At 37.0% G+C, this 27,637-nt stretch overlaps 2 protein-coding genes across 4 annotated transcripts in view; both read left to right on the top strand.

Annotated features, from left to right (window-relative positions):
* The window catches only part of RGS17 (regulator of G protein signaling 17), a 121,165-nt gene extending 116,993 nt beyond the window's left edge, over nt 1-4,172 (top strand). Inside the window, exon 5 of the mRNA XM_055267700.2 lies at nt 1,017-4,172. Coding sequence (XP_055123675.1) covers nt 1,017-1,205 — 189 coding nt within the window. The 3' untranslated portion in view covers nt 1,206-4,172. The remainder of the gene's footprint in view (nt 1-1,016) is intronic.
* A 1,478-nt stretch (nt 4,173-5,650) lies between these two features.
* Nucleotides 5,651-25,654, top strand: MTRF1L (mitochondrial translation release factor 1 like). 3 transcript variants are annotated; one of them, XM_055267690.2, is made up of 7 exons: nt 5,651-10,601; nt 14,385-14,464; nt 17,691-17,766; nt 18,331-18,494; nt 20,043-20,160; nt 21,698-21,834; nt 22,916-25,654. In XM_055267690.2, the coding sequence occupies exons 1-7, from the start codon at nt 10,343-10,345 to the stop codon at nt 23,114-23,116; spliced, it is 1,035 nt and encodes a 344-aa protein (XP_055123665.1). In that variant the 5' UTR covers nt 5,651-10,342; the 3' UTR covers nt 23,117-25,654. The 3 variants fall into 3 exon arrangements, with proteins under 3 accessions (XP_055123665.1, XP_055123656.1, XP_063479114.1); XM_055267681.2 differs by having other exon boundaries at nt 5,664-10,601; nt 17,691-17,874; XM_063623044.1 differs by lacking the exon at nt 5,651-10,601 and having other exon boundaries at nt 17,716-17,874.
* The last annotated feature ends 1,983 nt before the right edge of the window (nt 25,655-27,637 follow it).

The following is a 27,637-nucleotide window of genomic DNA, read 5'->3' as shown; positions in this document are numbered from 1 at the left end:
GGAAGGTTTGTATGTGAATATATCATGAAATAACTATGGTTCACAGGTCCTATTCCTTGCTAAATAGTGAGGATCGAGGAAAACAATCTGGACTCTGAGTGGTTGCTTACCACTTGCAGGGTTGTTCTAACATGGTGTTTCAGCGCAGGGCTTTAGTTCTGTTCCTCCAACCATGCCCTTATTGCCAAGGGCCCTTTTGCCCATTTCCCTTTCTAACGCGTTTTACCAGTTCCAAGAGGATTCGCATTTAGTGAGGAAGTGGGAAAATCCTAAATCATTGCAGAATTTAATTTCTGTACACTTTTCAAATAACACTGTATTGATTATCTTAATGGTTATTCTGCATTCCTATTCCTATTTCTCCTCTCAAAGATCTCACTCCAAGCAATTGATCTGCTTCATCGTTAGTAAGAGGTCTTTGGATGTATAAGGATGTTTGCTAGTCCTTGCCAGGTAGATGTGAGACATGAAGCATACCTGCTCATTGCATGCCCTGCCTCACTCTTGGTTTCCTACTTTTGACACAGTAGGACTTGTTAGGATATGAAACTGTGGGGAGTTGGCATTTTATGTGCATGTTAATTTTTGCCAGGGAACTCTTCTGCCAGTAGATTTTTATCTTCTTATCAATATTGCCAACCTCCCCCAGTCACAGAATAGGAGGAGGTGAATTCATATTCTGGCTAGGAAATTTCTGGTATCTCAACCATGATTGGAAATTGTCAAAAACTCCTGAATGAATGCATAGAAACTATAAAACCAAGTAAGCAAAGGCATCTGTAAACTAAATTTCTGGTTTAAAGGACTTAATTGGATTTTTTTTTGTTGTTTATTTAGTGCAAATTTTGAAGGAGAAAAGTACATAAGGTTGTGTAGTCTCAAAAGATGAACTCAAGACTTTTTGTAGTTGGATTTGCTCTTTAAAGTTTCTCTAAAATGTCACAAACCTACAGTTACTTAATTGAGGTCTTTTGAAAAAAATATTATTTAATGTATTTGCTCTTGTTTCTTTTTAGGTCAGTCTTGATTCTCGAGTTAGAGAGGTGATCAATAGAAATCTGTTGGATCCCAATCCTCACATGTATGAAGATGCCCAACTTCAGATATATACTTTAATGCACAGAGATTCTTTTCCAAGGTTTTTGAACTCTCAAATTTATAAATCATTTGTTGAAAGTACTGCTGGCTCTTCTTCTGAATCTTAATGTTCATTTAAAAACAATCATTTTGGAGGGCTGAGATGGGAAATAAAAGTAGTTAAATAACATCAGAAACTGAGTTCCTGGAGAACTACAGTTTAGCATTCCTCAGGCTACTGTGAAAACACAACCGTTATGGTCTTTGTCTCCATTTTTATCAAGGTTTTCCATGGTTAAGTTTGGAGAAAATACCACACAAAACAATGAATTGCCAAATTGTTTGTTTTATTCAACACTCATTCTACTTGCAAGCAAAGTGTATTTGTAGTCCTATGAACAGTCTCCTCGTGTATCTCCAGAGACTGCATGTGCAAAGTAAAATGCTTCATTTGCCACATAGTTGTTGTAATATTTAATCCAATAGCATAACTTATATCTGTATTTAAGGACTTTTGTGCAATATGGTCTTAAGAAATAATTGCCAAAAAAATCGGCCATGGTTTGCATTTTTTAACATAATCTAAGACAGAAAAAAGCAATTTTTACTATGTACCAATGGTATTCAACATTCTATATACTGTGTTTAGTACACTAATTTTGAAGCCAATATTTCTGTATATGAAAAAGAGCTATTTATCTCTGTTTGTTGGAAAATCCTAATTGGGATTCCTCTGGTTGTTCGCTGCCAAAACTGTGGCATTTCATTACAGGAGAGTTTACTATGCTAAAAGCAAAAAACAAAAAAAAGGAAGAAGAAAAAAAAGCACAAAACAATTTGAAGATATCCTATCTCAATGACAAATCAAAGAGTGATATTGCTTTTAATTGTAATAGAAGAAAATGAATTTATGTATATATCAGATGTCCAATACTGTAATTAATTTATTAAAGACTGGCTCTCCAGTTTTAAAATGGTTGTGTAAAGTTATGTACTTCAGCAAGAAAAAAATAATAATAAGCTCGATAACTTAGTTTTGGAATATAAAGAAAAGGACTTAATAAAGGAATGCCTACATGTAGCACTGTAAAACATTTTGATGAATAGCATCTGTCCTGTGGCATATTTTCCTTGAAAGTGAAATCCAATGAAAAGCTAAGTTTTTACCAGGAAAAGTTTTATAAGGGTTGTGAAGAAAATAATTCTCTACTTCAGACCTTAACTGTTTTCACATAATATCTTAAGGATGACATTTTAAAGATGTTTAAACCAAACTGTTAGTTTTCATCCATCATTAAAAGGCAGTACAGTGCTCAAATCTTCCAGCTGCCATATTATTTTTCATAAGTACACTAAATCTTTATGACAAAACACTTGCCTGACATTGTCATGTACTTCTGACCTTCAAGGAAACAATATTCTGTCATGCACAAAAGTGATAATTAAAATAATCAGCATCATATTTATATCAAAGTGTTACATTTGAATATTAATATCCCCTGAAGACTATTTTTTTAATATTAAACTGAATGAATATAATACTGAGTAACCTAAAATGAAAGTTTTAAAAAGATTTATATCCACTGAGAACACTGGCCTTATATTAAGGATGATATTACAGTTACAGGTTTTCTTTGTCATTTTTTTAACTACCTCTCATTTTTTAATTTATTAAACATATTTTTTAAAAAAACAGATTTGGGGGTTTCTTTTTAAATTTATTTTACTTGAAAGGTTGGCATCGTAAGTTTCTTTTTCCATAAACTTAAAACATTTCAAAAATTGTTTTTTTAAGCAAGTATGATTTTCTAATTTATATAGAATTCAGGAGACATGAATAAAAGGGCTATTATCTATTCCCTATGCAAATATTTTAACTGTTGCAGTGTTTGACAAAATGGGATTTTTTAAAAATTGCAGAGTAGAAAACAAAATATTCTGTTTACACTGGCGTTGCTGACTATCCTACCATATTCAGCACTTTTAAATGTTATTTATGAAAATGTAGTTAAAATGCAAGATAGAAAATATTTATAATAATCATTTCTTTTAACAAATGCCTGTGTTTTCTGAAAGTGTTAGTGTGTTAAGACATATTTTATTCATGTCATTTAAATACTATTTGAATAAGTTTTCAGTAATATGTTGAAAAAAAGATAGCTATGAAGATGTTTACAAAAAGTCATATTTTTTCCTAAAGAGTAAAGAAAAACCTAAAAGAATCATCACTTCTATTGTGAAGTTCTATTGTTCCTAAATTATTTAATTTTTTTCTTGCTTAGAATTGTTTATTATGCTACTATGATATATACACATGTATGATGTAGTATCATATTTGTTTCTGTGTTTGAGGCACAACAAATTGGTGCACATGACTAGAAAATATGTAATATAGTGTGATACACTGCATGCATCAATCTTTTTAAATGTAGACTTTATATTCTCGTTGTTACTATATATGATGGTGACCTGCTAGTCATAAGTTATCTTTATAAGATACTTTGGACTATTAGATGAATTGTCTGTTTGACAATATCTTTAATATTTTACCAAATGTAAAAGATAAGGGCCCTTATAAAGAGTCCTAATCTCTAACCTGGGCATTTGTAGAACACAGATTTTAAAGTTGGTATATCCTTTTGAAACCTGATTAGGAAGTTGTGTTAAAAAAGATTCTAGAGCAGACTTACACATCAGATGTTGATAACCATGCTATGTGAGCATTTCTGTGCTAAACTCATATTTTTGGGTGAGGGGAGGGTTTCTCATTTAAGAGTATGTCTGTATATTTGCAACTCTACTAATTTTCTAAGTATGATATAATTCCTTCTGTTTAAGTTACAGAGCTATTATAAATAAACAAAAAAGCCTTCAACTGGTGTCTATGCTACCATTCCAAGAGCACAATATTTGTTTTATTAGAATTTGAGTTTTCCTAGTGAGTAAATTCCTCCCTGGGGAAAAATTAGCACTTTAAAATGGACACTTTGTGTTTCCGATTGCCAAGGTATCTTTGTGTACTATTAGAATTTGCTGATGCACACAGAAAGAGACTAATGCACTTTCTATAGTGCCTAACTTTAGATATATCTATAAAAGAAAGAAAGTAGAGGATATAGATTATGTATATATGAATAAACTGGAGAGCCAGAGTTCTTCAGAGATTGATCTTGTACATTAATCGCACCAGTAATGGATGGATGGCACTTCTTTACTTGGGCTGTTATTATGTTATCCAAAGGTAGTATAGATGCTCTGACAGTGTTAGAGTGTGCACATGAACAACAAGAGCAAAACACAACTTTGATACTAAAGTTATGAAATGCAGAAGTCAAGACCATAATGTGATTTTTTTTTTGAAATCTTAAAATATGTACATAGAATGACCAGTTCTGATATGCGGTCATAGTGCATGGGTGTTTATTAGTATCCTTTAATGCTGCCTAGGTTCTGACTTACAGAATGAAATATGTGTTGTTTATCTACCTGATAGTTCAGTTTTGCCAAAGGAATATAGGGATAAGTGAATAATGTTTATTTATTAGGAGCAAAAATACATTTTCATCCCATTAAGCTGATTTAAAATAATGCCTGATTTTTACGTTTGAGTTTATCCATTTTTCTATACCTTTAACTTATTTATACTCTTAAAAATCATATTGTAATTGTGACAAATTACATCTAAAAAAATACCAATTATTAGATGCTTTGGTGTTGAAATGTAAAAGAGAGGGAATTTAAAATACAATCAAAAAGTCAAAAATAAAACGTATTTGAAAACCACCTAAAATTTCTTGGCCAGGCACAGTGCCTCAAGCCTGTAATCCCAGCACTTTGGGAAGCCAAGGAGGGCGGATCACTTGAGCTCAGGAGTTTGAGACCAGACTGGCCAACATGGTGAAACCCCGACTCTAGTAAAAATACAAAAATTAGCCGGGTGTGGTGGTGGGTGCCTTTAATCCCGGCTACTTGAGAGGCTGAGGCAGGAGAATCGCTTGAACCCAGGAGGCAGAGGTCGCAGTGAGCTGATACCATGCCACTGCACTCCAGCCTTGGCAACAGAGTGAGACTCCATCTCAAAATAATAATAATAATAATAATAATAATAATAATAATATTTTTAAGTCTTAGACAGAAAATGCCTATAGATAGAAGCCTATCAAACATGTATGTTGAATACTTTGATCTTGACACATTGCCAAATTATTTTGAAAGATGGTAAAGATATTTCCAAAAAATATTTTTCCCTATCTATTTACATTGACAGTTTACAACCACAATTTTCTAAGTATATTTTCAAATATGTATTTTTGTGTTTTCCATCTTCAAATTTCTGATCATTGGGTTTGTTCTCCTGCAAAAACAATATCCAATCTGCAAAAATTTTTTTTTTTTTTTTGAGACAGAGTCTTGCTGTCGCCCAGGCTGGAGTGCAGTGGCGCGATCTCGGCTCACTGCAGGCTCCGCCCCCCGAGGTTCACGCCATTCTCCTGCCTCAGCCTCCGGAGTAGCTGGGACTACAGGCGTCCGCCATCTCGCCCGGCTAATTTTTTGTATTTTTAGTAGAGACGGGGTTTCACTGTGTTAGCCAGGATGGTCTCGATCTCCTGACCTCGTGATCCGCCCGCCTCGGCCTTCACTTGCTACAACTGCAAATATTTATCAATAAAACTGATAACCCAAAACTTGCTTCAGATTTTCTCTGCAGTGCTTAAAATATCTTTGCAACACAAGACAGTGCACAATGACAAGTATTATTTCTAAATACCCAGATTTGATTTATTTGTATTTTTAAAATTATTACTCTTACAGGTGTAGTCCTCTCCAGCCCCAAGTAACATCTTTTCAGATGAATTCAAGGGGCTGTTTAAGACTTTGACTCTAGTGAAAACACTACAAAAGGCAAAATGTTGCCCTAAGTGATAGAAGGTCCCAGTTTGGGAACTGATTTTATTCCTATGACAAAAGCTGTAAGATGAGTAACCTTACTAATGGAAATGTATGTCCACAGATTCACTTAGGGAGCATAGTGTAAAAAATCAGGAACTTAAAATTACAAATTTGATTTCAAGTTATATTTCTGTCTCATGTGACTTTGGGCAAGTCATTTCTCTTTTCTGAGTTCATTTCCTTATCCGCAAATGACAAATAAAATATGTAATTATCAGGATAGCTATGAGCATTAAATAAAACAAACATGGAAAGAATAAAGTGTGGCATACATTATTATTTTATCAAAGTGCTTCACGTCGATAACTGTTATTGTATACTTGTATTAAATGTCATTTTAATGCACTTTCCCCTATTTTTTTCCAAAACATACACTAAACATCTGATTTAGCTACTCATCAAAACATACAATCATGTTTTAAGATGGAACACTATATCAGTGTTATTGCTTTTCTCAATAATGTGATCCCAAATCACTACTTTCAGTTCACCATCACCTCAAATCTACAGAAATATTTCTTTCAATGACATAGATAGACAGATAGATAGATGGATGATAGATAGATGATAAATAGATATACAATTATAGGTTAAAATTAAAGTTTAAATAAGATAAATCATTTGAAAGTTTTATTTCCAAAGGAAATAAAACAACATTCCCAAGGACAGAAATAATATCAAATTAATTGCTAAATATATAAATGAGTTATAGAGCTAAGACTAAGTTATAAGAGATTGACAATTAGAAAACACTCTTTTTCATATTAAGGTGGTATGATTTTCTTTAACAATTTTACAATGAAAATAAAAACTTAATAAAAGGTGGTAATGGGCCAGGCATGGTGGCTCACGCATACAATCCCAGCACTTTGGGAGACTAAGGCATGAGGATCACTTGAGCCCAGGAGTTCCAGACATGTCTGTGCAACTAAGTGAGACCCTGACTCTAAGAAAAAAAATAAAATGTACAAAATTTAAAATAGTAATGTGTCCATTAAACCTTTTATTTTACAGTAGTTTTAGATTTACAGAAAAACTGCAAATAGAGAGGTCCCATATACATCTATGGGCATTAATAAGCCAATATTGATCATTAAGTACATACTTCATTCAGATTTCCTTAGTTTATAACCTAATGTCCTTTTTCTGTCCCAGGATCCCATTCAGGATACATTACATTTAGTTGTCATGTTTCCTTAGGCTTCTCTTGGCTGTGACAGTTTCTGCAACTTTCCTTGTTTTTGATGACAGTTTTGAGAAATAAACTGATATTTTGTAGAATGTCCCTCTATGGGGATTTGTCTGATGTTTTTCTCGTGACTAGACACGGGTTTTTGGTTTCTGGAAGAACACAGTGGTAAAGTGCCATGCTCATCACATGATATCAAAGGTACATGCCATCATTGGGACTCCTCTTAGCTTGACAGTTCTCAAACTTTAGGCTACTCTTAGCTGTTGATGTTAACCTTGATCACTTAGCTGAGGTAGCATCTATTATAATTCTCCACTGTAAACTAATACGTTTTTAAAGAGATTATATTGAAGGTAAATTTTCTGGACATTTACACTGAGCTAAACAAATTCTAAACACTAATATTAGGTTCCACTAAATGATGATTAATAAATGCTATAAAGAAAATACAGTGAAGTGGAAAAATAAAACTCCAAAAGTCTTAGCCTGAATATTCACCTAATAGAGGTGAAAGTGAATTTTTTCCTTGAACTGTCTGTGCAATTAATTACAATAATCCTCCACATACTTTGGATATTAAAGATCTTAGTCTTACTAATTGTTGTAAGAGGTAATTTAAATTTAAACTAACCATTTTGCTTATTGCATTTCTATATTGTCCTCCACTAATCAATGAACACTGAATATTGAAATAATGTAAAAGACCTGATATATTTCCCGCTAGCTTTAACCTATTTGTCATAAATACATTTCTTGTATACGATTTTTAAATGTTTGCTAAATATTAAAAAGAATTTCAATGTGTTTGATTTTGTAAAATTACATATCGAATGTGTATAATTTTTTACTACCATGTTCATCACACTTAATCTATATCCACATATTGTACTCCACCAATATTTATCAGTGGACGATAAGGAAGTTTTGAATGCATTAATACAACTTAAGAGGCACCACAGCTGGTTATTTTGCAATGCCAGAATAACGGTAGGTATTCACAAATTGAATAGATAATCCAGATTATGTTTCCTCCAATTTAAGTTTTCCTGGGTTTTTTTATTCCCCCTTCCTAGAATCAATTTTATCATTTTACCTATGTACAATAATATACTTCTGGAAAATGCTAGAATTTTCACCATGTAACAGAATTTGAGCATGACAATAATGTAAAAATATTCAGAAGTCTCGAACTATAGGTTTCTTTGAGTTTTCAAAGTAAATCAAAATACGGCTGTTTTCATTTTACTATATTGTGGAAACCTATGGATGTTATTGTAAAATGCATATGCATTACACTGACTTTCTTAACATGTTTTGAATTAATAAAGAATTCAACAATGTATCCTTAGAAAGTTACTGTTTCCTCATTGGTATAACACTATAGGAATAAAAGGTACACTTCTATGTGTTAACTTAAATTGCTTATGCACTTGGGGGAAAATAAATTCTGGCTAGATCCTTTACATTGTTCTATAAGGTTTTAATTATTAAAATTTTGCATCTTTTGTAAGTAATAAAATATATTGTTGAAATGACTTATGTTCTGAGAACTCAACTGAGAGATATACCATGTTGAGTTCAAGTGATTCTCACCATTTCCATGGTTAAAATAAATTCAAAGTTAAGTTCAGACTTGGGAAACAATTGTTCTAATAGAGATAAAAACATCCTGATCAGTCCTGTTCTATCCTCAGATCAGGATTAAAATAAAATGGGTTTCAACAGCAGAACGATTGTATAAAGTTGTGTAGTTTGAATACACAAAGCGAAAAGAACTGAGATAATTAGGTGGAGGCTTTAAGTAGCAAAAAACTATTTTTGCTTCCTGATGTTTGAAGAGTCATTTCATTCTTCCACTCACTCTGCATTTGTTACCGTGCTAAGAGATGAAAAGAGAGAGGCAATGCAAACGTATTTTCTAAGAATTTTTATACTTAACCTCAAGAGTTTCGATTAGATGACCTAAGGATATTTTAACCTTGATAACGGTTCCCATTTTTTACCATTTTATTTTTTATGAATAAATCAGAAGTTTCGTTCTTCTAATACATCACCTCTCTCAACAGTGAAATACCACTTAGTAGACGCTGCCCAAACCAGTTAGGTAGTGGCAGTTCTCAGATTGAGCGTTTAGCCCTTGCATTCCCAGGACTGTCTTGGTTGTGTTTATTCCCTCATGTCTGTTTCTCCGTTGAGCTGTGAACAGGTCTTTTGAAAAGTGCAAAGCATTGTGCCAATAAATGTCAGTATTGCTGGCACCTATCCGCTACCAGTTTTTTGGAAAGGGATGAGGGTTGGACTCCTGGAGGCAGATACCTGAAGGCTTTGTTGGGCTGTAGGTTGCTGTAACACGGAATCACTCCACCTCTTTAAAAAGCTGACGGTAAGTAAGTGGGACTAAGTGAAAATGAATGGGCAGGTGAATAACAAAGTCCTTTGAAAGCAAGTAAATGACATGGCAGAAGAAGGGCACGCATGTCTATTGTGCAAATTCATTCAGTGGTTATCTCATAATACACTTGTCACGTCCTTATTAACACGAACCTGACCCACCATGGACAAGAGAAACGTAAGCAGGAAAAAAAGGAGGAGGAATAAACACACGCCTGTCCGTAATAAAATTCGCTCTGGAAGACTCAGCGGCAGCCCTGCACTGGAGACTGACGACTTGCGCGGCCGTGACCTCCGCCCTGCAGCGGACCCTCGACTGCCCTCCACTGCGGCTCTGGAGGCCCCGACTCAGGGCATGGGAAAGAAATCCTCGCTATCAGAAAACAGAGGGGCAATTTGCTGCTCTCCCTTTCCGGCCCAACACGTCACCCGTCAACCGGGTACCTAAGAAGAGGCTTTCAGAGGAGGCGCCCAAGGTCTCCTACGCCCGCCCCGTCCCAATCACGCTCCGCTCAGCCCCCTCAACTTTCGGCCTCCAGGAAGTTCGCAGCGTTCTCACGCTCGGCAGGAAGTTCCCTCCAAGGTTTCCGGAAAATCCTTTAAAAAACACCGCTTGCGCTGGGCGGGGCTTGGTGAGCTCTCACCGCTATCTCTAAGTTCCGGGTGTTGTCGCGAGGCCTGCTCTGTCCGGGACTTCCGGTTCCGGTGAGGGTCAGCGGTCTCTGCCTAAAGATGCGGTCACGGGTTCTGTGGGGCGCTGCCCGGTGGCTCTGGCCCCGCGGGGCCGTTGGCCCAGCCCGCCGGCCCCTGAGCTCCGGTAGCCCGCCGCTTGAGGAGCTGTTCGCCCGGGGCGGGCCCTTGCGGACCTTCCTCGAGCGCCAGGCGGGGTCTGAAGCCCATCTGAAGGTCAGGAGGCCCGAGTTGCTGGCGGTGATCAAACTGCTGAACGAGAAGGAGCAGGAGCTGCGGGAGACTGAGCACTTGCTGCACGGTAAGGGTCAGGCCCGGGGGAGAGGCGTCAGAGCACATTCTTTACTCTTCGTTTGACTTTTCCACTGCCCACACTGCCCGAGTTTGAAACTCTTTACTCACTTGCAGCCGTTTTTATTTTGGATCAGAGATCAGGACATCATTACGTGCTGTTTGATCCCATCCTCTCCTGTGGGCTGTCTTGTGCTCCTTTGCCACGGTGCTGTGCCCCCTTTTACATGCTTATTAGTTGTGGACTCGGGCAAGAGCTCATTACCTCAGCAAGGATAATTAAGGCACTGTCCCTGTGATGGGCTCCACAGCGGTGTTTCTCAAAGTGTGGTGTGGAGACCCATTTGCAGTAGTATCAGGGCAGTGCTTGTTAATAGCAGACTTAGGACTCAGAATCTCAGACCTAGACGTGGGTAAAGGTACTAAATTGGGAAATTCAATATGGCCTAAGTATAGAATAGGTGGGAGGTGATATCATAGAAACATGAAGCCAGAAAAATAGTTAAGAACCTTGCAAGACAAAGAATTTGGATTTATTTTTTATAGACCATGGAAAGTTATCATATGTTTTTAAGCAGAGAATTCACGTCTTTGTAAAGAAAAGTTAATGGTGGCATGCGCTGAGGATGAATTGGAGTATTCTCCAGAAACCCTGGTGACTGACAGGCCAGGGAGGAGGCAGTTGAAACAATCCAGAGAAGAAATGGTGATAGGCATAGGTCTGACTCACAAAACATTTTGAGGAACAAGTTAGGATTTAGTGGCTTATGCCCTGAGAAGGATGAAGGAGAGAGTTAGTTCTAAGAAAAGTCTTAGGTTTCTGGCTTCAGCACAAGTGGTACTGTTAATTAAGATGAAAGTATAAACGTTGGACCGAATTTTTTAAAAAGATGAGTTTTGCATTGAATGCCATATTAAGTTAAAAATACCTGTGGAAAGGAATTCCAGTAAAGATATCTGTACTAGTCTAGGAGAAACAATTACTGACATAGGAGAAAAATTGGGCCCAAATAATCATATGAGAGCTCTCGAGATATACAGGACATGGTAAATTAAACCTTAGAAGTAGATGAGAACACTCAGGGAAAACGTGTTAAGATAGAAACAAGTCTAACAAGGCCAGAAATACACAGTGTTTGAGGAGCAGGCAGAGAAGAAGGCTATAAAAGGTCAAGAAAAAAACAGCCAGAGCTTTGTGACCTTGAAGTAGATAAATAAATGAAGCTGTAGAAGCCAACAGAAAATTTCAAGAAGAGATCCTTGGCCAGGCGTGATGGCTCACGCCTCTAATCCCAGCACCTTGAGAGGCTCAGGTGGGCGGATCACTTGAGCCCACGAGTTCGAGACCAGCCTGGGCAACATGGCAAAATCCTGTCTCTACAAACAATGCAAAATTAGCTGGGCATGGTGGTGCATGCCTGTGGTCCCAGCTACTTGAGAGGCTGAGGTGGGAGAATCGCTTGAACCCAGGAGGTGGAAGTTGCAGTGAGCCAAGATGGTGCCAGGGCACTCCAGCCTGGGTGACAGCGCAAGACCCTGCCTCAAAAAAAAAAAAAAAAAAAAATCCTCAGTACCTGACATAGAAAGCTAAAACTCAACCTTTTCAGCTCACACTGAAATAAGTCTTTAGATTTGGCAATTTTGTCATTGGTAACTTGAATAAAAATAGTCTTGATATGATTATAGAATCCAGTGTAACAGCTTTAGAAGTAAATTAGAGTTAACAGGAGAAAAGTAATAAAAATGGCATTTTATCTCCAGAAATCTGGGTGGGAAAAGAGGGGTGACAATAAGCAGCTACTTAAAGGGTTGAAAAGAAAAGGACTCATTTAGAATGGGAAACCATAAACATCTTTGTAGGCAAAGGGGAAGGCAGGCACATAGTAGGTGTCCAGTAAACATATGTTGATTTATAATATTCAAGATAAATTAAAGAAGTAGTATATTACCATTGCCTGTGAGTAACTCCTCATTCTAAACCCTTTAGAGCTGCACTGTCCAATATGGTAGCCAGTAGCCACACAGCTGTTGAGCTATTGGTGGCTAGTCTGAATTGAGGTGTGTAAGTGTAAAATACATGTAGATTTCAAACACTTGGTATAAAAAGTAATATTTTTATGTTAATTACATGTTGAAATAATATTTGGAGCATATTGGCTTAAATAAAATATAGTATTAAAATTAAATTACTTCTAGACTCCAGTTCCAATCTCCTTAGCTTTGCAGAACTGAAAGGCACCTTAGAGATCATCCAGCTCAGAACTTTCATTTCATTCTTGTCATAACTGAGATAAGTTGAGCCTGTTGCCCTAACAGTACCTTAGCGATTAAGCTAGGGCTAGAATTCATTTTTGCTTTTCCTAACTCAACACATTTTCCATTCTACCAAATTTCTTCCATACCATATGCTTGCCAAAATAATTTTCAGCCGTGCTTCCTGTACTTGCTTATCTCAGTTTTGCTGTTGTTATTCTCTCTCCTTGAGTTAATCTTTCTTTCCTTTTTCTGCCCATTCCAAAACCAACAGATTCCTTCAAGGTGCAACTGTTTTAATATTTAATCACATAGTGTGTATTAGTCTGTTTTCACACTGCTGATAAAGACATACCCAAGACGGGGTAATTTTTAAGAAAAAGAGGTTTAATAGACTCACAGTTCCACGTGGCTGGGGAGGCCTCCCAATCATGGTGGAAGGCAAAAGGCACGTCTTACATGGCAGCAGACAAGAGAGAGAACTTGTACAGGGGAACTCTTCTTTATAAAACCATCAGATCTTGTAAGACTTATTCACTATCATGAGAACAGCATGGGAAATACCTGCCCCCATGATTCAGTTACCTCCCACTGGGTCCCTCCCACAACAGGTGGGAACTGTGGGAGCTACAAATCAAAATGAGATTTGGGTGGGGACACAGCCAAACCATGTCACATAGGGGTTTAGGTTATTTTTTGTTTTTCTCTTCTAGAAAAATATAAAGACTAAAATTATCTATAATGCTTTCTTGAGGGCAGGTCTTATATATGTATTATCCCACTTCCCAGCATGGTTAGTTCTTAATAGACAAGCATACAAACTGATGCTTTGTAAGGGTTTGAACTTTCAATAGAGAGAACAATTTGTTAATAGCCAGAAATTTTCCCTTTCCTCCTCCTTTATATAGGCTGCATATCATCTGTAGGGTAGAGGAATGAGAAAGTATGTTTTATAAGGTAAAAATGAAAATTCAAAGATGAAACAACAATAAAGGTAAAGCCAGAGAGAGAGAGAGAGAGAGGAGTACTTCATATAAACATTCTGTATACATTAGGCAGAATCTAATAAATGTTTTTGGGTGGATACTAAAATACTAATGAAACATTTGCTTATAAGAGAATAAATTTCTACTTTTTAATTGAATTTTAGTTTTACTGGTGTAATCTTCTGTCTCCCTTCTGGCTTATTAGCTAAATGCATTCATTATTGTACAGTCTAAGTTGGAAGTCTAAAAGCATATTTATTAAGGTGAATATTTCATGGAGATGAAATTATGGAAGAGTTTAGCTTCTTTATATTTTTATAGAAATTTGTACTTGTACTTTGTCAGAAAAAAAATTTTATACTTATATGCTTATGAAAACTAATGTATAAAATGGTGAAATTGATTGAAAGGCATTTATTGAATGGCATTTATTGAAAGGACAAGATAGACATTTTATTTTTCCCTTCAGCTATAATAACCATAAAACTATTTCCTAGAAGTCTGCTGGCAGTTTAACACTAAGGAAAACCTTAACTTCTGCCCTTTTTTCCTAGATGAGAATGAAGATTTAAGGAAACTTGCAGAGAATGAAATAACTTTGTGTCAAAAAGAAATAACTCAGCTGAAGCATCAGGTATGATATTTCTGCAAAGAATAAAGCATTTGTGCTGTTCTTAGGCATTAAAGTTTATTAAAGGTTTATAAAAACAAAGAAGTGACGAGCTTGTTACTGTTTAGAATAAACTGGGTTTTTAAAATTTATTTTCTAGATTTATTGAGGTATAAATTGACCCCCAAAATTGCATATATTTTAAGGTATATGATGTGATGTTTTGATATATGCATACATTTTGAAATGATTATGACTATCAATAAACTGGTTTTTAAAGAACAAACTTCACATGGTCCTGTTTTCATCATACTAAAAGTACTGTAGAGCTCTCACAGAAAGATAAATGTCACAGTGATAGTATTTTCTGGAAAGGCAGTGAAATAGTGGCATATCTTCCCCTTTTTTTTTTTTTTTTAAGAAGGCTGGAGGTAGACATGGGGCAGAAGAGGTTATATGAAAGGACTTCAAAAGTGTGGAAAACTGGAATTAAAAGATAAAAATATATATATAAACTTTAATTTATTGACATAAGTGCCACCAGCTATCAAGTTCAAGACACTTTTGTAAGCAAAAAGGTGATATACTAGCATTTAATGCATCCCTAAAAAACTGAGGGTCTTGGGAATTTAACCATGTCAATGTAGTCTTTTTTATATTATTAACTAAAGAACAATGGGTACCCTTTACAAATTTTTTAAGATCAGGAAACAAAAAAGAGGAGCCAAATAAGGACTGTAACATGAGTGCCTATGGATTTCCCATTGAAGCTCTCAAAATTGCCTGTTTGATGAGAGGAATGAGCAGGAGCATTTGTGTAGGAGAGGACTCTGGTGAAGCTGTCCCTGGTATTTTGCTAAAACTCTGGCTAACTTTCTCAAAACCCTCATAGTAAGCAGATGCTGTTCTTTGGCCCTCCAGAATGTTAATAAGCAAGGTGCCTTGAGAATCCCCAAAGACTATTGCCATGACCTTTGCCCCTAGCCAGTCTGCTTTTGCTTTGACTGGACCTCTTCCACCTCTTGGTGGCCATTGTTTTGATTGTACATTGTCTCCAGGATCATACTGGTAAAGCCATGTTTCACTTCCGGTTACAATTCAAAGAAATGCTTTAGGATCTTGATCCAATTTGTTTAAAATTTCTATTGAAAGTTCTGCTCTTGCCTCCAGCTGATCTGCATGCAAAGGTTCTGGCACCCATCCAGTGGAAAGTTTTCTCACCTTTAATTTTTTTGTCAGAATTTTATAAGCTGAACCAGTTGAGATGTCTGTGGTGTGGCTATTGTTTCTGCTGTTAATCATCAGTCTTCTTCAATTAGGGCACGAATAAGATAATATTTTTCCTCACAAATTGATGTGGATGGTCTGCCACTGTGGACTTCTTCAACATCATCTTGTCTCTACTTAAAATGAGTTATCCATTTGTAAACTGCTGATTTCTTCAGGGCATCGTCCCCATAAACTTTTAATAAAGCATCAGTGATTTCACCATTCTTCCACCTAAGCTTCACCAGCAATTTAATGTTTGTTCTTGCTTCAATTTTAGCAGAGTTCATATTGCTCTGATGGGGCTCCTTGCAAACTGATACCCTTTTTAGTACCTCAAACTAGAGCCTGTGACTTGTTATAACAAGTTAGCACGAGTTTGTTACAAAATAACTTTGAAATACAACTTCTTGAAGTCCCCTGGTAGAGTGATAGTACACTGTGAGCTCCTCAGGGCCAGGAATATTTATTTTGCATCTCTGACACTGTTTAGAATGCCAGACCTAGAGTAAGCCCTCGTGATTTTAAGAATTGGATTACACTGCTTTGGTTGTAAATCTTTGTGAATTACAGAACATACAGAGTTAATGAAGAATAATTATATGAAATTAGAGCCACTCTTTGCTAATTCTGTAAAGCAGAGACTAAAGGTTGACAGCAATTACCTCTGGGGATAAGTGAAAGAATATGTTAGGTAAGGAAGGAGCCAGGAAAGGGGGTACTTATTTTTGAGCATCTGCTTCCCCTTTAGCCAAATGTGAAAATTACTAAAAATTAATGTTCCTATAACCTATGTTAGAGGGGGAGAATTCCACTATAAGGTGAAAAGTATAGTGTAGCTTGCGTTTTACCCATTTTCTAAATTAAATTTTGTGTGAATAAGAAGGATATGTGTATTAAATGTTCCTGTTCAGTGTCTAGTAATCAACAAACAGAAGTAAAATCCATTATTTATTCAAAATTTGAATGATAATGTTGTATTGGCATATGCTGGAGAGATGAAAAAGTAGTAACTAGCATAGCTTCTGACCAATGTCAAGTGTGATAGTAGTGTACTCAGGTGTATTCAGGCTCAATTCTAGCTCTTCCACTTACTTTTGAGTTGGGTAATCTTGAGCCACTAGATTATTCAACCCCTGTAAAGTTAGTTTCACATCTTAAGGTAGAACTGTCAATAATACTTACCCAAGATTGTTTTAAGAATTAAAGTATGTACAGTGCTTAGAATGCCTGCCGTATATTAAAGAACCAATAAAATGTTGGTAGCTTTTCTTATTAATTGACCTAATCTAAGAAGTCTTTGTTCTAGATCCCCTTGATTAGAAACATACTATTGTAATGGAGGGAAGACTGATCTAGGCACAAAGGTTTGTGTTCTTGTGCCTGCTTGGCCAGTAACTAACACTTTGCCCTTAAACAAGTCATTTAATCTCTGTTAAGCTCTGTTTCCTTTACATGTATAATTAAAGAATTGGACCAGATAATCTCTCAGAGCCTTTTTAGTTTCAAAATTACAAGTTTCTCTTCCATAGTAAGAAATCTTAAAATAATACAAATGCAGTTTTGAGTGTTTTTGGTTTTCTGTCATACTAGGCCTTAATTTTCAAGAAGATGGATCTAGAATCTTCTTTTGCTTTCTACAACAGTATAATCTCCTAATCACAGCAAGTACTTAGTTCTTATTAACTGAAGAGAGAACTGATATAAAGCATACAAGAACTCCAACAGACAATAAAACAAGCCTGAAGTTTTAGCTGAATCTTAACAGCATTTGTAATATGGTTGTAACATTAATACTTTATGGAAGTTACATATTATACAGTTCTAATTGGCAAGGTGGTTGAACAGTACTCAGCAATATTACATTATTTGCTTGGCGAAACTTAAGTTAAATATTTAAAATTCCTGAATCATTTAGCTTTTTTTATTTTTTGGTAAATTTTAAATCTTAATTATAGGAGGGGTGATATTTTTATATTTACAGATTATCTTACTTTTGGTTCCCTCAGAAGAAACAGATGAAAATGATTTGATCCTGGAAGTAACTGCAGGAGTTGGAGGTCAGGAGGCAATGTTGTTTACTTCAGAGATATTTGATATGTATCAGCAATATGCTGCATTTAAAAGATGGCATTTTGAAACCCTGGAATATTTTCCAAGTGAACTAGGTCAGTAAACTATTCATTTTGTTTCGGGTAAAGTGTTTAGGAGAGTTGGAAAGACCATGACTAGGCTTTAGAACTTATCTGTAAGGATGCTTATGTAGTTTTATGCTCATCATTTACCTAATAAATTTGAATGCAAATACAATAATTTTGAGATGACCTATAAAATCTAATGGAGAGTCTTTCAATAATACTAACCATTGAATGGCTAACAGTATTTAAAAGTAGTCTTAGACGTGTTACTGATGTCAGTTGATTAGCCCCATAAATGCTTTGTTTAGTACTTGTAAGCAGTAAATATAAATATTAAAACACTGAATATTTTAATATGTTTTACAGTCTCCATGTTTATCTCCTTTTATGACTTTAAAAATATACCTCAAGATAGTAGATGTGATGGTCAATTATTTATAAATGGCGGGAATAATAAAAATAATTCTATTTCCTTGCATTTTCAAGGTGGCCTTAGACATGCATCTGCCAGCATTGGGGGTTCAGAAGCCTATAGGCACATGAAATTTGAAGGAGGTGTTCACAGAGTACAAAGAGTGCCAAAGACAGAAAAGCAAGGCCGCGTCCATACTAGCACCATGACTGTAGCAATATTACCCCAGCCTACTGAGGTAAGGCATAATCCCCTCTCCTTGGAATCCTGGGCCTAGCACAGTGCCTTATCCCCAGGGTAACATTCAGAGTTTACTGAATTGAGTATCTATTTGGTCTTCCTTGTGTATTTTGAGTTGCATATTATCTCAGTCTAAAAAATATAATTTTATAATGCTAAAAAATTAAGGATTTGTAAATGATACAATGTTGCATTGTCTGCATATTAGTATTTTCCTAATAAGTAGTTATTGTGAGATCATCTCTGTGGGTGAAATAATAACCTATTTAAATATGGACTGGTTGCCTTTATAATGACTTCTGCCTTGTGTGACTGGTTTGTGGGGTATTAACAGGAACAATCCTATTTAACAAAGGTAATTACTTAACAGAATTGCTGCTTCATAACCCAGTTACATTAAAATGAAAGTATATTGTTATACTGTTCAAAATGAGTATACTTTATTCTCACAAAGCAAATTCTCAGTCTGTATTTTTAAGATAACTTAGTGTAGGAGTTCTGTTTTGCCTCATTTCCCTTCTGCTGAAAAGTGATAGGAGATATCTGACTTGTTTCTCAGAATGAAGTGTGAATGCTTTGAGAAGGAACTCTTAGTAGTTCGTATGCTAATTTTGGGAAAAAGTGCTATTTGGCTCTGTAATAAGTTTAATGGAGTTCCTTTCTTTAGGTCTTATTAGTTTCTTTAGATCTAATTTTTGTGTGAATCGTAGGTGAGAAACTAAGCAGTTAAGGGAGAGAGTAAAGTAGAATAAATGGCAGGGGTGACACCTAGAAACCTAGTCACTTATGTTTAAGCATCTTGGGGTGGAAGTTTTCAGGAAAAGATGAGAGCCTGAGGTCCATGGATCATCTAATTCCTCTAGCAGCCATAAGAGGGAGTCACACAGGGAGACAGAGGTAGAAGGCCCAGGGAATGGTAGGATTCTTATGGCCAGCATTGCAGAGATGTCACAGAATGGTTCTTAGTTGTTCATGAAACAGTGCTTTTTATGGTGGCTCCCAGGACAAAGCATTACCTTGACCTCAGACCCAATGTGTTGAGGAATTGAGACTCATGACTTCTTGGCCACTCCCATTTCCATTTGGCTCATCTTTGCCTCCAAATATGTTTGAAATAAAACGGAACAGACCCTTCCCACAGTTCTCAAGCTACCTTTTTTTTTTTCCTGCTGCTAGGCTCTTTAAACTCAGAAAAATTTGAAAAAACCTTACCTTAGCTCACACATTCAGTTCTAAAAGTAGGCAGAATAGTATCAAGTTCTGCTGTTTCTGTGGTAAGAAATGGGTAAAGAGAAGCCAGGTTTTTGAGGACTAGAAAGGATTTGTTTTTCAAAACTGTACAGTCCTGTACTATTTCGATGCCCTGCTCTTCCAAAAAGCAAAAAAGTTTTAAAATGGTATCCTTCTAGCTACTCTCTAGTCTTAAAAATTAAACCTCCCAAATATATGAATTCTGTACATGTTGTATATTCATAAATGGGTCACTCTTGCCTTTATAAAGTTGATACATGTAATCTTTTAAAATCCCAACTTTTCTTCTGTATAGATTAATCTGGTGATTAATCCGAAAGATTTGAGAATTGACACTAAGCGAGCCAGTGGAGCTGGGGGGCAGCATGTAAATACCACGGACAGTGCTGTCCGGATAGTTCATCTTCCAACAGGTGTGTACTTATTCCTTCAATATATGACACCAAAGAAATCAATTTTGGAATAATTTGACTAATTTTCCACTGAAATAGATCCTCGGTTACCAGAGAAGTGTATACTACTAAGGATTGTTATTAAATATTTGATTTACTTAGAATCCTTACCTGATACTCTGTGGGATAATTGCAAGGCGAGGAAGAGGGAGGAATCCAAACTCAGGGAATGTCTGTATTAATGACTATTTATAGAAGGTGTGGATGGTCCTTTCAGGTGGAGTTCTGAGTTTTACACTTAAAAAGAAAATTCTCACAATGAAGTAATTATCATGGGTTCTTTATCAGAAAATGTTCTAAATCATTGGTTCTGAGCCTTTTTGCAGGGGAGGGGAACATGGCTTCCTTTAAAAAAAATGATATGAAAGCATTGGACCTCCTACTCAGAAACATATATACAGTTTTGCATATAATTGCAGGGGCTTCTTTCCATTAAGTTCATTCACATACTTTGAGGGAATCTGATTCTAGATAGTTAGGCAAAGGGACTACATCGAAATCTCCAGTATACTGTAGCTCAAACTAAACATCTTTCACAAGTATCACCACAGTGATTCACATGTGATAAAGAGCATAGGGATAGCAAATCTCAGTTATCTAGAAAGGAAACAAGAATCGCTTACTATGACTGATCTCAAATGGGCATAATCCCTATTAACTAATAGTGGTTGAGGCCAGTACTGGATTGTTATGACTTTGTTCTTTTAATTATGAGAATATCCTTATGTTAAACTGGATGATATCTTAGGTAATACAGAATATGAAACAAAAATTGGGGGAAAAAATGGATAGCCTAAAAAAATTAAGTGATTTTCTCTAGTAATAGGGTTTTTCATATATCTTAGTTTGTATAAGCAGTTGTTACTTTTAAAACATGGTGGCTAGCTGAGGGGAAACAATCTGTATTAAATGATTTATGCTTATTGTTTAGTATGTATGCCTTCAGTATAGAAATACTTTGTGCTAGGCCAGGCACGGTGGCTCACACCTGTAATCCCAGCACTTTGGGAGGCCAAGACGGGTGGATCACGAGGTCAGGAGATCGAGACCATCCTGGCTAACAAGGTGAAACCCCGTCTCTACTAAAAATACAAAAAAAAAATTAGCCAGGCATGGTGGCGGGTGCATGTAGTCCCAGCTACTCGGGAGGCTGAGGCAGGAGAATCGCTTGAACCCGGGAGGCAGAGCTTGCAGTGAGCCAAGATCGCGCCACTGCACTCCAGCCTGGGCGACAGAGCGAGACTCTATCTCAAACAACAACAACAACAAAAAGAAAGACTTTGTGCTATTTGTGCTATTGCTCAAACTTAAATTTTTCAGGATTCTGATAAACTCTGCAAAAGTTAAGCTTATAGTCTCTCCCTTTTTTATTAGAGTCCTCTTTTTTCCCCTCATAAAGGAAGAAGAAAAAGGATGAGGAGGAAAAGGAGTATTCCTTGATAATAAGTAAAGAAGATTTTTCTATTAAAACTTTTTAATTCTCATTAACACTATTCAGGTGTTGTTTCTGAATGTCAACAAGAGAGATCTCAGCTGAAAAATAAAGAGCTGGCTATGACAAAGTTACGTGCAAAACTGTACAGCATGCATCTAGAGGAAGAAACAAATAAAAGACAGAATGCCAGAAAAATTCAGGTAAAAAGTGAATTTTAAAAATGCTTTTAAAGGATAGAAATATTTTTATATAACTCAGCTTTAATAACTCGGTTTTTATGTATCATATTTGTTTTAATCTGTGTTGAAAACAATTCAAGTAGTCTAAGGGCTATCCTTCTTTGATGGTAATCTTACACCTCTGCCCTGTTTTCTATATTCAAAGGTATTTTTCTCAGACTTTTAATCGTTACTAAAAATAAAGATATATACTGAGTCCTCATTCATTTTTAATCCTTTGAAATTTTAATTATGCAAGAAAGTTGGAAAGCAAACTCAACTTGGCTTTCTTCCTGTTTGGTATTTAATTTTTGTTGTTGTTGTTTGTTATTGAGATGGAGTTTTGCTGTTGTCACCCAGGCTGGAGTGCAGTGGTGCGATCTTGGCTGACTGCAAACTCCGCCTCCTGGGTTCAAGCAGTTCTCCTGCCGCAGCCTCCTGAGTAGCTGGGATTATAGGCGCCTGCCATCACACCCGGCTAATTTTTTGTATTTTTAGTAGAGATGGGGTTTAGCCATGTTGGGCAGGCTGGTCTCGAACTCCTGACCTCAGGTGATCCACCCACCTCAGCCTCCCAAAGTGCTGGGATTACAGGTGTGAGCCACCGTGCCCGGCCGGTATTTAATTTTATAACTACAGAGCCTTTTAAGAGTTCCTCAATATGGGAAGCTCACCACCTTGTTACCACGGAAGATGACTGCATTAATTCACAGAGATTATATGTATTCAGTGACTATAGGAATAGCAACTATGTGCCAGGCTCTATAGTCATCATCACTGTGTAGTAGACACTGTATTTTGCAGATCAGGAAACTAAGTTGCCCGAGGTCATAGAACATTGAAGTGGCTGAGGCAGGATTCAGATAGTAAATCTGATTTTAGAGCACGTGTTCTTTTTTCTATATCATGTTCCCATGTAATTTGAGATTCTAAGTGTTTAAAACCTGGTTCTCGCATTTTGATTCATGTTATAAATCAGTAACTTAAGTCTCCAAATAAGTTAAATTTGTAGGTTTAAATTGCCCCGAATCTAACTGCATCTCATCTTTTTTTCTATATACAGATTGGAAGTAAAGGAAGATCAGAGAAAATAAGAACATATAATTTTCCACAGAACCGGGTCACAGATCACAGAATAAACAGGACACTGCATGATCTTGAAACTTTTATGCAAGGAGATTATCTACTGGATGAACTTGTACAGTCATTGAAGGAATACGCCGATTACGAATCTTTAGTAGAAATTATTTCCCAAAAAGTTTAAGTTGATTTGTGATTTATAGACTTTCGTAGCTTAGAAAAATTCTACAGTACATCCACATAGGGTGAAAATACACTTATTCTCTTAAAAAACATGAGTTAACACAGTTGGAGGTAATATGCATATTCTGAAGTCATAGATAATTTACACAGATCTCTCTCAATGCATTAACAAAAATCATACAATATACAGATGGTCCTCGATTTACATTGTGGTTAATTCCCAATAAACCCATCGTAAGTTAAAAATGCATATAACTAGCAACACAGCAGTCTCCTACTTAATGACAGCTTGACTTAACAATTTTCCAACTTTACCATGGTGTGAAAGAGGTATGATTCCTAAGTCCTAAGGAGCTCCTCAGCTTGAAATGGGGCTGCATCCCTATAGACCCATCATAAAGTCAAAAAATCCTAAAACGTAAGTTGGTGACCATCTGTAATCATGACGTGGTGGTAAATCTTGGACGCTTCCTTACAATAAGTAGACAAAGGAAAATCATCCTTTGTCCTGTTCTATGTAAATATTTAATGAATGATCAAAACTTCAGTTTAAATATTATGAAAAACTTTAAACATAATATAGTAGAAGTAAGACAGTAAATACTGTATCCTAATATCCAGTCAGGAGACAGAAACCATACCATTAACTTGAACAGGGATAATTTTAATATAAAAAACTGTTAACCGATAATGGTATTAACTTTTAAGAGGGATGAAAGAGAGCTATGATGTCCTAGGACTGAGAGTACCCTAGGAAAGAATACCCTTGAAAGGGTCTTCCCTTCCTCATGGTGAAGTCAGGCCTAATGAAGAGAGTGGCTACAGCCTACTCAGTGATGGGGAAATTCCCTGTCTTGCACTGGGCCAGAGCTGGTGTACAGCTGGTGGATCAGGTCTTACAAGCAAAGAACCTCACACTCTCGACTGGTAAGCCAGAAGCCTCTTGCTAGGGTGTGAGCAAAACTTGGACAGGAACTGTCAGTAGATGTTTGTGTTTGTCAAGATTCTCCAGACAAACTTCCTTAAAAGGATTGGCTTGTGTGATTATTATTAAGTCTAACAAGTCCAAAAGCTGGAGTGTGAGGCAGGAGGCTGGAAACCCAGGAAAGCTGATGGTGCAGGTCCGGTCCAAAGGTATCTGTTGGAGGATTCTCTTGTTCTGGGAAGAGGATGGTCTTTTTTTCTCTTCAGACCTTCACCTGACTGGATCAAGCCCACTAACATGGAGGAGGGCAGTCTGCATTACTCAGAGTTCACTGATTGATTTTAAATGTCAATCTCATGTAAAAACACCCTCACAGAAACACCTAGAATAATGTTTGACCTTATAATTGGAAAATAGAGCAAAAGTTAAATCTCTAAAAAAAAAAAAAAAAAAAAAAAGTATGACCCAGTAGCTAGGCACCTGTGGCCCTGCGAAGTTGACACATAAAATTAACTGTCACAGTATCGTCTTAGAAGTGAAAGAAGCCCCTTTATCCTGCAGCGCCCTCTACCAACACCTACTGACAAAGAACATGGTGCTATCTGGCATGGGAGAAATGTTCAGTTTGCTATGGCTTGTATGTGTCACCTCAAATTCAAGTGTTGCCAATGTGACGGCATCAAGAGGTGGGGCCTTTAAGAGATCACTAGGCCATGAGGGATTCTCTTAGGACTGGGATGAAGGCCCTTAATAAAAGAGGTTTCAGGGAGCATCCTGCTAGCTTGCCTTCTGTATGTGAGAACGAACACAGGAAGAAAGCCCTAGTCAACAAGTGCCAGCTCCTTGATCTTAGACTTCCCATCCTCCAGAACTGTGAGAAATACATTTCTGTTCCTTACAAATTACCCAGTCTCCTGTATTCTTGTTATAGCAGCACAAAATGAAGATACCATACCTGAACACCTGAACATTCTTCACAAGGTAGTAAATGCACTGCTTTATTCTGGTCTCTATTGTGTGCTTAATAAGGAAATGAGAAAGGGTGGATCAGGGCATAGGATAAACAAGTTACTGCTAGACCTCTCACAATGCCACTAATGTATAAGATTGTATTTTCATCATTCTTGTCTCTTCAGAAACTAACACCATGCTATAATAGGCACTAAATAGATGTCTAAAAACATACCTTAAGTATTTGTCTAGAAATCTGGTATATTGTTCAGAAAGAACCAAAATTCAACTTAATTTCAAAGGGCCTGAATCACTAATTAATCAAAATTCATTAGTTTTTAATGGTACTATCACTCTCAAATTTAAAATGTCACCTTACGTTCCTCTTCCTCGCATTGGATTTATTGCTAAAACCTGGTAAACACTTTTAATCCTTTTCAATTCCATTACCACTGCTGTTGTCCAGAATTACTTCTCAGACTAATAGTCACCTGACTTCTCCCCTGCATCCTATTTGCTGTCTAATTCTGGTTACAAATAAGTAACTGCCAAACTAATCTTTCTAAAAAGCAAGACTGATCTCGTCACTCCTTTGCTCAACAATGTAAAAGCTCCCATTGCCTCCCAAATAAAACCAGCTTTCCACTGTGTATACAATACATCCATGATCTGTATCCAGCATCATTTTGTATTAGCTCACTTTATACACCACCCCCCATGTCACACCAAATTAATTTATCCTGATAAATGCAACTGCGTTTACTCTTTCCCTTATTTTGTTCTTTATGTTGTAGAAGGCCTCCTTTGTGCCCATTTCTTCAGAAGACATCCCCTACAGCCATGGTTCTCATCCAGAGGGCCTTTTGCCCCCACAGGAGACATCTGACAATGTTTAGAGACAGTTATCACAACTGGAAGATGGAATAAAAGATGCTGCTAAACACCCTACAACAATTATCTGGCCCAAAATGTGCTGAGGTTAAGAAACCCTGTCCTACAGATTATTCCCTTATCCTGGTACATAGAAGTAACTCCTTTTTTCTATGAAAATTTCCACAATTTTTTTTTTCCTTTTTGACATGGAGTTTCACTCTTGTTGGCCAGGCTGGAGTGCAATGGCACAATCTCGGCTCACTGCAACCTCCGCCTCCTGGGTTCAAATGATTCTCCTGCCTCAGCCTCACAAGTAGCTGGGATTACAGGTGTCCGCCCCCACACCTGGCCAATTTTTTCCATTTTTAGTAGAGATGGGGTTTCACGATGTTGGCCAGGCTGGTCTCGAACTCCTGACCTCAGGTGATCTGCCCACCTAGGCCTCCCAAGTGCTGGGATTACAGGTGTGAGCCACCAGGCCCAGCCAAAATTTCCACAAATTTAAATGTATTTGACTCATCCAGTGTTCAACATAGCTTTATTTTATACACCTTACCCCCACAGACATGCCTCATGATTCATATTCAGAAATTATTCACTGAACACCTATTATAGCTATTATGTGGCAAGCCCACAGATAATAAGCACAAGGGTAGGTATCATGTCCCATTTATTTCCATATATCCCATTGTTTTGCATGTGGTAGGTCTGCAATAAGAATTTTATGAAAGAATGAGGGCAGTTCTCTCTGCACTTCATGTTCCACCTGAACACCCAACAACTGATTGATGCTGATTTGAAAAATGAGGTGTATACATCTATTGGCATGTAGTAAAATTCAGAATGTCCCCCTGCCCTTTATTTTTTGGTCGCCAGGCTGGAGTGCCGTGATGCGATCTCAGCTCACTGCAACCTCTGCCTCTGGGCTCAAGCCATCCTCCCACCTCGGCCTCCCAAGTAGCTGGGACTACAGGTAGGCACCACCATGCCCGGCTAATTTTTGCTTTTTTTGTTTTTGATAGAGATGGGGTTTCACCATGTTGACTCCTGGGCTCAAGCAATCCTCCTGCCTCTGACTCCCAAAGTGCTGGGGTTACAGGCATGAGCCACCACACCCTGCCAGAGTGGCCCTAAGTTTCTCACTTAGATGAGAATTTTAACAGCTGCCAGTGAACTGAACCTATTGACAGTTATGAATAATACAAAAAAGCTCAAACATTACTTAATGTCAATGATGCAGTAACCCAGTAAGCTGAAAAAAAAAAAACTAACAAATTATTCTAGCATGCAACAAAACATGCTTGGTTCTTTATAGTACATTATGACAGAAATTTTGATTTCTCCAGTAATATATCAGCCTTTTTCTGGAGAATAAAAAAACTGCTCAAGAACAAATCTAAGCTGAGGATAAGATCCAAAGGTTGTATTCCAGATGCTCAGCTAATTTAATGAGCCAGGCTTGGTGGCTCATGCCACCCAGCACTTTGGGAGGCCGAGGTGGATGGACCAGTTGAGATCAGGAGTTCAAGACCAGCCTGGCCAAAAAGGTGAAACCCCATCTCTACCAAAAATATAAAAATTAGCCAGGCGTGGTGGCGCATGCCTATAATCCCAGCTACTTGGCAGGCTGAGGCAGGAGAATCGCTTGAACCAGGAGGCAGGGATTGCAGTGGGCCAAGATCGCGCCACCGCACTCCAGCCTGGGCTACAGAGCGAGACTCAGTCTGAAAAAAATAAAAATAAAAAATAATGTAATGAGAACCCTTGTCTGCT

The sequence above is a fragment of the Symphalangus syndactylus genome, chromosome 2, assembly GCF_028878055.3.
Source record: "Symphalangus syndactylus isolate Jambi chromosome 2, NHGRI_mSymSyn1-v2.1_pri, whole genome shotgun sequence".
Taxonomy (NCBI): domain Eukaryota; kingdom Metazoa; phylum Chordata; class Mammalia; order Primates; family Hylobatidae; genus Symphalangus; species Symphalangus syndactylus.
The sequence above is the reverse complement of the archived record's forward strand: the minus strand, read 5'-3'. Positions and strand labels throughout refer to the sequence as shown.

Excerpts from the sequence above, each read along its gene's own strand:
- MTRF1L (XM_055267681.2), top strand. The coding sequence starts at position 10,343 with ATGCGGTCACGGGTTCTGTGGGGCGCTGCCCGGTGGCTCTGGCCCCGC. Across the intron at positions 14,465-17,690 it reads TAACTCAGCTGAAGCATCAG|ATTATCTTACTTTTGGTTCC; the intron begins GTATGATATTTC and ends TTATATTTACAG. Across the intron at positions 18,495-20,042 it reads TATTACCCCAGCCTACTGAG|ATTAATCTGGTGATTAATCC; the intron begins GTAAGGCATAAT and ends TCTTCTGTATAG.